The sequence below is a fragment of the Myodes glareolus genome, chromosome 13, assembly GCF_982192425.1.
Source record: "Myodes glareolus chromosome 13, mMyoGla1.1, whole genome shotgun sequence".
In the NCBI taxonomy this organism is placed as follows: Eukaryota; Metazoa; Chordata; class Mammalia; order Rodentia; family Cricetidae; genus Myodes; species Myodes glareolus.
The window spans coordinates 50,898,100-50,912,485 of NC_142038.1; the positions used below are offsets into that span (position 1 = coordinate 50,898,100).

Below are 14,386 nucleotides of genomic sequence, written 5' to 3' on the forward strand. Positions count from 1 at the left end.
TCTGTCTCTCCAGCCCTAGGGTTACAAGGTGTGCACCACAGCCTGGCTTTTACATGAGTGCTGCGGATCTGAACTCGGGTCCTTGTGCTTGCAAAGCATGCGCTTTACCAGCCGAGCATGCGTCCAGCCCGACTTTGGACTTAAGATTCTCTTGCCTCTTGCCTTTCCATCCTAAATGCTGGGTTCATAGGTGTGCACTACCATAACTGGTTTGTGGTTTGGGAGTTTGAACCCAGGACTTTTTGCATACCAGGCAGGCCCCTCATGACTTAACTACATCACCAGCCCCCAAATGTCTTCTTATATACTGAAAAGGCCCACATTTTTATCTTTAACTTAAGTCTGCCTCCCTGAATGCTGAGCTTGCTTACCCACCTGTCTGGTGCACATCTTTTGGTGGTCTATTATGGATCTCAGAATTAGCTTGGCCAACATAAAGTTCTTGCTCATATGAATAAACCATGTTGCTCAGTCTTTCCCATTTTAGCAAATGACTTTTCCATCCTCTCAGTTCTTCCAAATCTTTGGAGAGTTACCTTTTTATTTGATCTTATAGTCAGCGCAGTAGCAAATTCTATTGGTTTTCTGAATTTGGCCCATAATCTGAACTGTTCTTAACACCACCCCAGCGTAAACTACCATGGATTATAACGCTTGCCTACTGCGTGGGCTCCATCTTACTATTATATAGCTGTGTTTTTTTCTTTTTTTCTTTCTTTCTTTCTTTTTTTTTTTTTTTTTTTTGCGGAGGTTTTTGTTTTTTGGAGACAGGGTTTCTCTTTGTAACCTTGGTTCTCCTGTAACTCTATAGACCAGGCTGGCCTCGAACTCACAGAGATCCGTCAGCTTCTGCCTCCTGAATGCTGGGATTAAAGGTCTGTACCACCACTGCCTACTTTAGCCTTATTTTCCTTAAGCACTTTTTAAAAATATTTACTTATCATTTTATTTTATGTGTGTGAGCGTTCTGCTCACATGTATGTTTGAGCACTGTGTGCATGCCCATGGAGGTCAGTCAGAAGAGGGTGATGGGTCTCTGTAACTGAAGTTATAGATGGTTGCGAGCCACCGTGTGAGTACTGTTTGTAGCATTCCTTATGACACATATTTGCTAGGATAAATAGTCTCAGCTTTTGTTTGAATTTCTCTTTTATTTCTGAAATATATTTTCACCTTGTATATAATGCTGGTTAATACTGTTTTTTTGTACTCCGAAAATGTCATACCATTGTCTTCTCCTTGCATAGTTTATGTTATAATTCTTATCTCTGAATATAATGTGTCCTTTTTCTGACTGCCCTTAAGACTGTTATTATTTTTGCTTTGCAGTAGTTTATAGTTTGTTCTGTTTTTTGTGAGTTTTCATTTTTGAAACTGGCTGGGACTCTGAGTGTCCTAGCATGGTGGTTTAGAGTGGTGGTCTGTTTGCTTTAGAAAGTGCAAGTTCATGATCTCTTTAAAGGTTTCTTTCCTTGTCTCCTTTTTTTCCTCCTAGGTCTAACTACATGAGATAACTTGGCCTTTTTTTGTGTGTATGTTTTATTATTCATTTTTTCTTACTTGACATCAGTAAAAGGTTGATTGTTTTTGTTTTTATTTAAATTTATGTATATGTATGCCACGTGTGTTTGGGGCCTGCTTAGGCCAGAAGAGGGAGTTGTAGGTGGACCTTATTGTAGGTGGTTGTTAGCCCTGGTGGGTGCTGGGAATGTAACTCTATTCAGTAGAAGAACAGCAGGTACAGCCCCTGTGGTAGTCTTTTTTATTCTTTATTTTTTTAAGAGGAGAGAGTGTGAGATGTATGGTATGTGTGCCTGCCATGGCATGAGTATGCAAGTGCAAAGACAGCTTTGTAGATTTGTTTCTCTCCCAGCTCAGGCCCTCAGGCTCCCACAGCAATTGCTCTATCCCCTGAGCTGTCTTGCCGGCCTCTAGAGTGCATTTCATTCGCCTTTCTTAGCATTAGCTTGAACAGTGCCGCCTGTCTAACTAGGAGCGGCTGTATCTTACGTTTTGAGCGCAGCATATTTGGGGATCTGTAGTTGTCGACTACTTTGAGAAAGCTGGCTTATGGTTAATGCCATGGCCCACGTGACTGGGTGCTGGAAACCTGAGTGGGAGCAAAGGGAGATTAAGAAAGACAGGCACAAGTAACGTCAAGCTGGGACTGGGTGGACTTGCATCCACAGTGGGTACTAAGTGTGTTTATTATGTACACCGAGAAGGAAGAGGAGGTGTGGGATTGATCAACCAGGAGGAGGAAGTTGAGGTTGGCAGTTTTTGCACATACTGCTTTTAGCTAAAGATTGGTCGGCCATTCCTCAGCATTTGTACTTGGACCAGGGGAAACCTTGCCCTCTGATGAGTCTAAGGCCTTGGCATCCTTGACATGGCTGTGCTCATGCCCTGAATGCCTGTTCACACAGGCACACTCGCTCCACACAGGCTTTTTTTTTTTTTTTAAAGATCTAATTTTTATTGTTGTTTGTGTGTTTTTTGAGTCAGGGCTCTGTGTAGCCCTGACTGTTCTGGGAACTCGCTCTGTAGACCAGGCTGACTTGAACTTTAGAGAGCAGCCTGGCTCTGCCTCCCAAATGCTGGGATTAAAGGCATGCACCACCACAGCCCAGCTTAGATTAATATTTATTACTTTAAATTTTGTGTTTGTGTGTCTGTGAGGCAGGGAGGTGTGCACATGTGTCAGAGGCCAGAAGTGCTGCTCTTGGAGCTGGACTTAACAGGTGGTAGTGAGCTGTCTCACATGGATGCTGAGAGTCAAACTCAGGTCTTTTGCAAGAATGGTATGCTGTCTTCATGACTGAGCCATCTCTCCAGGCCGTGTGTGTGTGTGTGTGTGTGTGTGTGTGTGTGTGTGAGTGTGTGTGATCTTATTTTATATGTATGAGTGTTTTGCCTGTGTGTGTGTATGTGCACACACACACACATGTCTGGTGCTCTAAGTTTGGAAGAGGGCATCAGATCCCCTGCAAGATGGTTGTGACTCATCATGTGGATGCTAGGAATCAAACTTGGGTCCTCTAGAAGAGCAGCCGGTGCTCTTAGCCACTGAGCCATTGCTCCAGCTCCTGGGTATATATTCTTTTTGTTTGTTTGTTTGTTTGCTTGTTTTGAGAGAGGGTCTCACTATATAGTTCTGGCTGTTCTGGAATTTATTGTGTAGACCAGACTAGCCTCAAGCTTACAGAGATCTGCCTACCTCTGCCTCCCAAGTTCTGAGATTAAAGGCATGCACCTGGCACCTGACTTGTTATGTTGGTTTTTCGAGACAGGGTTTCTCCATAGCTTTGGAGCCTGTTCTGGAACTAGTTCTTGTAGACCAGGCTGGCCTCGAACTCACAAAGATCCGCCTGCCTCTGCCTTCTGAGTGCTGGGATTAAAGGTGTGTGCCACCACCGCCCGGCTCTTGCTATATATTCTTAAAAGATAAATTTACTTTTGGTTGTTCTACTCACTCCTAAAGTAGTTTTATTGTGTCTTAAAAAGAAGCAAGTTTGCTGGGCGATGGTGGTGCATTCCTTTAATCTCAGCCCTCCGGAGGCAGAGGCAGGCAGATCTCTGTGGGTTCAAAGCTAGCCTGATCTACAAAGTAAGTTAATTTTTTCAGTACTCTTAGGCAAAAGGTGAAACCCTTTGGGAATCTGCCTTGAGTAGAAGATTATTCTATGTGCAGCCTCAGGTAGGCCCGTTTTCTACCTGCTGTCTGTTTTTATGTCAGTGCAAATGCTGAAGGCGTCTAACATTCCTTCTTTGGCTTTTTGAGATGGAGTCCCAAGTAACCAAGCCTGGCCTGCAGCTCGCTCTGAGGCTGGGGATTACCTTGAACTCCCAATCCTTCTGCTTCTACCTTCCTAGTTCCAGGATTACAGCACCATCATGCCTAGTTCCAGTTAGATTCATTCTTATTCAGCCTTTTCTGTGCTACTTAATTTGTGGATGCTCTGAAAATGAAATGCTGTTAAGAATTTTTTAAGATACCCATCCAAACAAAGTCAGTGTTGTGAGCATTTCATTTTCTAATGGTTTGTGTCCAGGTGACCATACATTAGAAGTGTACCCAGTCGACAACATCACAGGTTGGAATTGTATTTCTGGGGAGTGCACAATACTTTTGATCCATGCTGAGTTATAAGAAAGTGAAACTTCGCTGGGGGTGGGATGGGTGGTGGTGTATGCCTTTAATCCCGGCATTTTTGGGAGGCAGAGGCAGTGGATGTTTTTGAGTTCAAGGCCAGCCTGATCTACAGAACAAGTTACAGAACAGCTAGAGATATACAGAGAAACCCTGACTCAAACAAACAAACAAACAAACAAAAAGGAACCTCACCTGTCAGCCCTGTAGTATGATCTGGATCACAGTCTGTGGTGTCCTCAGAGGGGGAGGAGTCAGGGAAGTATGTTATCCAGGTCACGTGACTGCACATAAATGAGGAGTTAATGCGACAGGTCACACAGGACATTGGCTTCAGATCCTTTGCAGAGCAGTGGCTTTACTGCAGGTCACGTGATCCCAGCTGTCACCTGCACACCAGCCCCCTCATTTGTCACAGGATTCTTTTTTCGGTACATTTTCAACTCCAGAATCTTGTTTTTTTGAGACAGGATTTCTCTGTGTAGCCCTGGCTATCCTGGAACTCACTCTGTAGACCAGGCTGGCCTTAATCTCACAGATATTCACCTGACTCTGCCTCCTGAGTGCTGGGTTTAAGGTGTTCACCACCATCCAGTCTCAACTCCAGAATCTTTATTATCTATTTGTTTATAGAAACAATTAGGCAGGATCTCTGTGAGATTCTCTTTTAGAAACTGTATGTTTAATACTTGTGATAATAAGACACATTGTGATAATAAAATACATCATCTCTAAATTATTTACTGCCCCTTAGATCATAGAGAAATTATCTCCTAAGGACTTTTCAGAAATCTTAGCTTTTTGGAGGTCTTTCTAATAGCTGTATAGAGTATCTGAGCCAATTTTTGAATTGAGGCTCAAACAACTTTCCATATATTTTGTATTTGAATTTTGTATGTAACAACTCTTTTTAGTAAACATTTGGGCTTATAAAATTCTCATCTTGTTTAATATCTGGATGGTTGAGATTCATCTTGTTTAGTATCTGGATGGCTGAGATGTTTTAGGCTTGCAGTAGTAGACTGGCCTGTGAAGTTGGCCTGGCTAACATAGTGACCTTAGGTATGTGTGGCCATGGACAACGTGTTTCTGCTGTTTACTGTTCTTGCTTTCTAGTGACTTTATTTTCTGCTCAAGGGATTTAGTATCTGTTCAGATAACTTTCTTTTTAAAGGCTACATAAAGTAATGACCTCTAATCTTAGCCTTGAAAATTCCCCAGACCTATCATTTGAGAATACTTCTCAATGGTAGACAACCAGTGCTGTTAGAAAATGTGTATTTTACTTTGAAAATTACTTCCCTGCCTAAATGACTTTGATTAGCAAAATGGTACATGAATGGCATAATTGACAGCTCCTGGGCCTTGCCTTGTGTGATGCTTCTCATGTCCTGTCACTAAGACCCAGTGCAGTTCAGAGCAGCGCTTCCTGAATAGCATCACCTGATTCTGAAATGAAAACCAACCCTTCCAGTGCGACACAGTCTTATCTGAAATAGCACTGTCTCTTGGATCCAGTAAGAACGTTTAGAAATGATGGGTTCTATAGGGAAAGACCTACAATTAATCATTTTTTTTAATGAGTGTGAGCAGTATTTCCAGGAGATAATAAACAATCATAGTTAAGGTAGCTGAACAGGGGCTGGAGAGGTGGCTCAGCCATTTAAGAGCACTTGTTGCTCCTACAGAGGACCCTGGTTCATTTCCTAGCACCAGGTAGTAGCTCACTGCCATTTTTAACTCCAGTTCTAAGGCATCTGATGTCCTCTTCTGACCTGCATGGATGCCAGGCACACATGTAATGTACACAGATACACACAGGCAAAATATTCATACACATAAAAGTAAAATAAATCTATAAAAAAGACATATGGACAATTGACATCATGGATAAAGTTTAACAATTAGTGACATGATAGAGAGTTCATGGGATTGTATTAATAATGTACGGTCAGGTCTATTCATGACGGAGACGACATTTCCCCGGGGGTCAGGGCTCTCGTTGCCCTGGTGGACTCCTTCCACTTGTCCACTCTCCGGGATAACAGAGCTTCTCGGTGAGGTCCCGCCTAGGCACAGTGACGTTGCTTCAAAGTTGGCAGAGAAAATTACAAATGGTTATTACCTTGATTTGTTTGACTTTTTTGTTAAAAAGATAATGCTTAGTTCTTTGCTGCTGTATCCTTAAGTGCAAAGAGGTGAAACCATGCTCTTAAGTAGTTGCAGTTGTTATTTGAAATCTGTTTTAGCCTAGTTAGACAATCCTGAAAGTGGTTTTAGTAATTGCAGTTTTTCCGTGGTTCCAGTAGAAGAGAAATACTTCATTCAGCTCTCTTCTTGAAGCAGTGAGATGGTTTGTTCCTCTTTTTCCTGAAGCAAGAATTATGAGTGTAACGCCGCAGAACAGACTCTGTTAATATATAAAGCTTCCCCATGTTTGAACCCTCAGCACTGGTAAATAATGTGCCTGACAGTGAAATGGAAAAAGTTAAAGCTTTCTATTTGTGCATTTTGAGCTTTTCAGAGGTATTACACACTCTGGGAATAATAATAAAAGATACTAGGACTTATACAGTGCCTTTGTGTGCGGAGCTCATATAGACACTAAGGCATTGATCCTAGCACAGTACTTGATTGTGACTTTGAAAGGTCATGAGTTACGGCTGCTGCAAGAAACTCGAAAAGATGGAAGGACACTGCAGTTTACAAATACTGCTTTAAAGTCTACACAAGAGTCTACAGCTCAAAGTTAACCAGGAATTTTGGTAGCTTATATGTTGGCTTTTTGATAGATTTTTTTTAATGCTTTTGCCATTTTTTTCCTATCCATAAATATTTTCAATGTCAAATTGTCTTTTAAATAGGAACACAGAATGTACTTTTAACCCTTTCTTTTTCCTTGGCTGAGACAGCTTATAACCATGATGGTTTCCGGCGTATTTAATGTAACAGGGTGTTTTTGTTTTCTTTTTTTTGGTCCTGAATCTAGAGTTGAATGTTTGTAGGTGTGTAACTATTGATTTGGAATACAGTAGCCATTTGCCATAATTTTCAACTTTTTTGTTTTCTAGGTTTATTCTACAATCCAAGGAAGTAATTCACAACCAGCTGTTAGAAAAACAGAAAGTAGCAGAAGAAAAAATTAAAGAACTGGAGGTATGTCCACATGACAACAGCAGTCAGCTCGTAGGGAAAGACGTGATAACCCCTTTGTGTTATGTTAGATGAAAACATGACCGACAGAGTTTTTCTCTAATTTACTGTAGAACTGTGGAACAGCCATATTCATAGTATTTGAAGATAAGAAGTGAAAAATTTTTTAAACTGTAGGCAGTTTTTTGTAAATTTATTTTCTTATTATTTTATGTTCATTGATATGAGGGTCAGATGCCCTGGAACTGGATTTACAGACAGTTGTGAGCTGCCATGTGGGTGCTGGGAACTGAACTCAGGACCTTTGGAAGAGCAGTCAGTGCTCTTCAGCGTTGAGCCATCTCTCCAGCCCCCTGTAGGCAGTTTTTAAAGATAAGGTGTTGGTCTGAATATGTATTCTCCATTGCCTTTTACTACACAGTTTCTTTAAAAAAAAATAGACAAAAGAGACATTGTTTAACTAGACTGTGGCAGATGGACAGAATAATGGACAATAGTAACAACTGCCAGAGGGCCTTACTGTACTGTCTCTTTTACATGCAATTCTTTTATCTTAGATTTAGACAATAACAAAGTAGGGAGCCATAATTAATAAACAGTCTGAGTGATGGTGTGTATTCCTACGAGGAAAACAAACATCTTTAAAGCTTGGATAAAAGATAATAGATTAGAAAGTGGTGGGAAACTCAAGCTTATTGCAATTTTCTTATGTGTTGAGACCTTTGATGGGATTTTTTTCTGGGGCTTTGGTGAAGGGCCTTTCCTGTCCATCACAGCAGTTAGATTAGGCTATTTCTTAAGTACCAAGATTTCCTGTGACCGGGGTGGATATACTATGATTTCATAGGTCAGGTGACCTAATTTCTGTTAGTACTGTTGAGGCAGTGGTTTAGAATATGATTCAACCCTCTGCTGAATTGGGGAGACACCCCCTCTAGTCAGTGGGGGTTTCTCAGGGCACTGATTTGGCATGGCCTGGGTGTGGAAGAGCTTCTTAGATTTACTTTAGTTTGACTGATAACTTAAACTAACTTGATTAGTAGTGACTTGGAAAGATGCAATGTAAAAATAAAACAAAAACCATAAAGAAAAAAATTCGTCAGCCTACGGTAACCAGTTTGTTGTTACAGCTGTTCTGTTGCCTTTGTGCCTCGGAGCTGTTCTAGAGCAAATATTCTCTTAGTTTCACTCAGGAAAAAACAAAAATATCTAAAAAACCCAAATGAAACTATTTCATATAGATTAAACAAAAACTTGGTTTTTGTAGCTAAGTGAATACATTTGAAAATTGTTCTGATGAATAAATAGCAGAATGCAAGTTTTTTCCTTTGTGTGTGTGTGTGTGTGTTATATGTTCATGTGCATGTGTATTTGTGTTATGTGTTTGTGTGCATGTGGGGACCTGAGGTCAACCTTGGTATTTTTCTCTGTAACTAGTTTTTGAGACAGTCTCTCTCTGTACCTGGAGCTCACTGATGTGGCTGATTGGCTGGCCAGCACTCCACGAACCCACAAGTCTCTGCCTTCCCAGCTGTGATGGTACAGGTGTCACTATCACTCTTGGCTTCTTTACATGGGTGCTGGGGATTTGAACTCAGGTCCTCATGTTTGTACGGCAAACACTTTACTGAGCCATCTCCTCAGCCCCATGTGGTTAAATGCTTTATGGAAACAAACCAGAACTAAAGTCATTGATATGTGTCTAAATTTTGTTGTGTTATGGCTTTCAAGACTAAGTTTCATTTAGTTCATACTGGCCTTTATTTGCTGTGTAGCCAAAGATAACCTTGAACTCCTGATCTCCCTGTCTCCGATTCCTAAGTTGTAAGATTGTGGGTATATGCCAACACGCCTGGCTTTTGAATGTAAAGCTGTATATTGGATTATTAAACAGTGGTTACTGTACGGAAATGACTTAGGGCATAAGGGCAAATGATGTTTTTCTTTCATGTGGTGGTGGAGCATGCATGTGCTATGGCTTGTGTGTGGAAGTCAGAGGACAACTCAAGAGTTGGTTGTCTCCTTTTGCCCTGTGGGACCTAGAGATTGAACTCAGGTCATTGGGCTTGTTGGCAAGTGCCTTTACCAGAAGAGCTGTCGCGCTGCCCCCAGAGTTTTTTTTTTTATTTTTTATTTTTATAATCTGTGTCGAATAAGTTATAAATATACATTAACTGTGCAAAATTTAATGTTTTTGTGTGTGTACTATGACACTTGAGCGGAGATCAGGGTCAGCTTTTGGGAGTTGGTTCTGTGGGTGTTAGGGCTAAAACTCCGGTGCTCAGATTTGGGTGTTATACTCTCTGCTCTTAGTTTTTAGCTTTTATACTTAAACATGTTCCGGGGCCTAGAGAAGGAGGTGTTCATGAGTCTGAGCACGAGCAGAGCAGCTCCCGCAGGACACCTCTGTTCAGTCCCAGCACCCATGGTAGGTGGCTCACAACCACCTATAACTCCTCCTCTAGGAGGTCCAGTGCCCTCCTCTTGCCCCTGTGGACATCTGCATCTCTCTCTCTCTCTCTCTCTCTCTCTCTCTCTCTCACACACACACACACACACACACACAGGTTACCAAGGTAAAATTGCCACAGATGATTTTAGCATATTGCTCAGTTCTAACGAGCACAAGGGACTTTACTTTGTAGCAGCTTTTCTTTCAGATCTCCCAAATACTGCTGGATATTTTGTTTAGTAGAACCAAGTTAGGGGCTTTGGCGCCTATCTGAAAGGCTAATTAAAGCTACACAAAACTACCAGGGCTAAGTAATGTCTACTCTAGAAAGTTAATTTTCTTCTTTCAGATCTTTAATTTTATGTTATTTATATTATAAAAATTATGTATGGGGGAAGGAAAAGGGAGGTGGGGAGGAGGTGGAAATTTTTAATAAATAATAAAAAAGTAAATAAACAATAAAAAATTATATATCTATACCATAAAAAGCAAAAAAACTCAAGCAATAGAAAAATTAAGCATGGAAATATAATCTCCTTGTTTTCCTGTATCCCTCCAAATGTTAGTGCACAATTTGGCATGTATTGTTTTAAACTTTGTTCAGTATAGTATTTTTATACATAATACATACATACACACATACATTAAAAAATAAAACATTATTCTATGTCACTTGATAATTATGATGGCTTTCTGATTTAATAATGTATTTGATTTTTTATTTTCCATTCCTCCCACTGTTGCAGGCTCTTATTACCTCTGTATTCAATTTTTGCATGCACCTTATGTCTGCCTTAGCAAACAGACAAACCTTGAAGATATCCCAGGTTTTGGCAACAATAAACTTGTATTTTTAAGCATATATTATAAAACTATATTATTAAGGCTAAAATGATCTTTTTTTGGTTTCCCAGTATTACGAGAGTTGGGTTTGCATTATACTTTACCCTAACTAGCATCCTGTATCATTTTATTTAGAAAATGCATATGGCAGACTCTCTATGAGAGACCTTACCCTTTTGGAGGAGTAGGTGGGAGTGGGCTGGGGGGAGGCGAGGGTCGGGGAGGAATGAGGAAGTTTGAAGTGTCCCAGAGATTACTACAATATGATGCAGACAGAAGTTAGCATACACTGTTGAAGACATGCTTATGGTATATGTGCCCAACACCGGCTTATAACAAACTTAGGAGTGTTAAACGATGCTGTTTCAGTGAGATGGTAAAGGTGATTGCTGCCAAACCCGATGGCAATCCCTGGAACACACAGAGAGACAGAAGAAACCAGTTCCTGACGTTGTTCTCTTGATCTCCATGGTTCTCTCTCTCTTCTCTCTCTCTCTCTCTCTCTCTCTCTCTCTCTCTCTCTCTCTCTCTCTCTCTCTCTCTCTCTCATTAAAAAAAAATGCAAGTAAAGAAAAGAAATGCAGTAGCTACAAAACAGTGGTGCGAGATGCCTTCACTTTCCATCTCTGCCTGTGACTTCTGGTTTTGGTTTTTCCAGACAAGGTTCCTCTGTGCAACATTCCTGCTGCCCTGGAACTCACTTTGTAGACCACGCTGGCCTTGAATTCACAGAGATCTGCTTCTTAGTGCTGGGACTAAAGGTGTGCACCACCACCACCTGGCCAATGACCCTGACCCTGTGTTTACCATCAGCCTCCATGTGCAAGATCTTTTTCTTTCCTGAAGCAAATTTTCCTGAAAAAATCCTTAAGAGCTTTTGCTTTGATTTTGGATTTGGGTTTTGGGTTTTTGAAACAGGGTCTCTCTATGTAGCCCTTGCTGTCCTGGAACTCACTCTGTAGACCAGACTGGCCTCAGAGATCTCCTGCCTCTGGTTTCACAGGGCTGGGATTAAAGGAGTATTAGAGTATTAAAGCCTGCCTCTTAGGTTTTTTTTTTTTTAACTGCACACATTAATAGTCTGTTCCTGCAGCCTGAAATGCACTTGTGCACTAGAACAGACTCACATTCATTTTAATAATTCTTTCTGCTTCTGATTTTTCTTCTGCATATTCAGTTAGTGGTGAAAGATTGCAGGGATCTCCTTCTGTAAGGGTACTTAGGAATGCGCCTTTCATCCACCAGTCCAGTGGGCAGTGATACTTAGTGGCTATTGCGGGTGTAAGTGCCCATGGTTACTGCATGCACACTTCAGAGCATCGCTTTTTATTTAGGGCTGTCTCAGCTCTTCTAAAAGGAACTTCCCACTTATTTCTAGCATCCGTTGTTAGAGTCGTCAGTCCAGTTGTTGATTTGTCTCCTGTGCTGTCCTGTGTTTCAGTGGAGCTCCCTCGGGCTCTCTGGTTGGTACACTGTTGAGGCTGACCCTCTTTATGGTCTGTTTCTGCTTTTAGGCACATCTGTATGCTCTTCTGCCACTGCCTTTTCCTTCTGTTTCCAACAGGGTTACCACCCTTACCACCACCCTGGTTACCTCAGCAGTGACAGAGTAAGAGTGAGGAAATGCAGGCCTCTGGTCCTTGGCTTTGTGCCATTTCTGAGGCAAAGTGTTGCAATGTTAGGGTTGTTGAAATATTTCCCCAGCCCAGGCTATACGTAAAATCCAAAACATTTTATTAACTTCTGAAAGCGGAAGAGAAGTGATGCGGGAGTCAGATAGGAGGCATCTGTGATGCTACAACTGGCTTAGCTCTGATCCCTGATGAGAACATATTTTGGGGGAATTCCTACAATTAAGGAAATTTTACTTTACCCACTGAGGGTAATTTTTTCCAGAGCACAGGTGGCTCTTGGTGGATGTCCAGTTTTGCTGTAAAAATATTTCATTTTTGAGCTGGCAGTGGTTCTGTGATGGGACCTGTCTTTGGAGGTCCCCAGAATGCTTTAAAAACATTTAGCATGAGGGCTGGAGAGATGGCTCAGTGCTTAAGAGCACACACTGTTCTTCAGCAGGACCTGCGCTCAGTTCCCACTGCTTGAGTCAGGCTGCCCACACTGCCTGCAACTGCAGCTTGGGGAGTTGACACCTCTGGCCTCTGCCACAAGCTGCCACATGCACACCCCCCATTATAATAAAATCATTCTTTAAAAATAACTCAAAAATCTTAGACATGGAATATACCCATTTCAGCTGCTTGAATAACTCAGTTTAGAGCCCATTATAATTTTAGTCTAATTAATTATTTTGTAATGACTTGGAATTCAAAGAAATATGTATTAAATATAGTTTAAGAATTATAAAGCAATTACTCATAATAATTATAAGGCTGAGAAATCAGATATGGACAAGATACCAGAGGTGCCCAGAATGTTTGTTTTTCACTCCCTGGTCACACTGCACCCCCTTTGCCCCTCCCCACAGGCAGCTGCTCTTTCTGAGACAGGGTCTCACTATAGCCCTGGCAGGCCTGCAACTCAATATGTACATCAGACTGGTTTCAAACTCACAGAGATCCTCCTGCCCCTGGCTCCCAAGTTCAGGGTTTAAAGGAAAGTGCCACCATGCCTGACAACTATCTCATCCTATTTCCCCTTTTATTCTCAAGACAAGGTTTCTCTACATGGCCCTGGCTGTCCCAACTCCTCTGTAGACCAGATGATCTCGAACTCAGAGATCTTCCCGCCTCTGCCTCTCAGTGCTTGGATTAAAGGCATGTGTCACCATGTCTGACTTTTTAAAAAATTAATTAGTTAATTATTTTCACTACCCTAACTTTTGAGGTAACCATTTAATTTTTCAGAAAAGATTTGTTTTGAGACTGGAGAGATGGTCCAGCACTTGCTGCTCTTGCAGAGGATCCAGGTTCAGTTTCCAGACCCACACTGTCCATTCATAAGTCCAGTTTTAGGGGATCTGACATCCTTTTCCAAATTCCAAAGGCACCAGGCATGCATGTGGTACTCATGCAAAATCTTCCTACACAAAGATAATTATTTTTAAAAATCTAAAAAAAAATCGCCTTTGTTTCATTTTATTTTATTTATGTGTTTATGTGTCAGTGTGGGTGCGTACATGAGAGGGCAAGTGTCCAAGGAGCCAGCGTCAGATCCCCTGGGGCTGGAGTTACAGGCAGTTGGGGGTGCTTGGAATCAAATTTGTTTTCTCTGCAAGAGTTGTCAGTGCTTTTAGCAGCTGAGCCATCTTTTCAGCTCTATTTTACTCTTTATGGACCCAGAGAGATAGTTCAGCCATTCAGAGCACTGGCTACTCTTCCAGAGGACCCAGGTTCAATTCCCAGCACCCACAATGGCAGCTCACAACTGTCTGTATCTCGTTTCTAAGGGACCTTGTGCCCCCTTCTGGCTTCTGTGGGCATCGGGCACATAGTACATAGATATACATCAAGGCAACAACCGTACATATAGAATAAAAGTTTTAGTATTATTACCTGCAAATGTATCCTAAAAATAATGTAACTTAACCTCTTCTTGGACTCTGTTGTATGTGAAGTGTTTGTTATCTGAGGTGACTTGTAATCCTCCTTGCTGTCTAGTATCACATTGTGTAGAAGTTCTAGGAGACAGTCCATTCTTATCCTTACAGATCTCAAAGTGCCTGGCAGTTTATAGCATACTTTTGCTGAGAAGGGGACTTCTTTTTGGAGACTACCTTTATCTTCACCCCAGCAGAATTTGAGTCCTGGAAAGAAATATAATATATGTCAGAA

At 41.4% G+C, this 14,386-nt stretch overlaps 1 protein-coding gene across 1 annotated transcript in view; it reads left to right on the top strand.

The window, feature by feature from the left end:
- Pfdn1 (prefoldin subunit 1) overlaps window positions 1-14,386 on the top strand; it is a 49,269-nt gene that overhangs the window by 13,881 nt on the left and 21,002 nt on the right. The window contains exon 3 of the mRNA XM_048442412.3: window positions 7,222-7,306. Within this exon, the coding sequence (XP_048298369.1) occupies window positions 7,222-7,306 (85 nt within the window). The remainder of the gene's footprint in view (window positions 1-7,221; window positions 7,307-14,386) is intronic.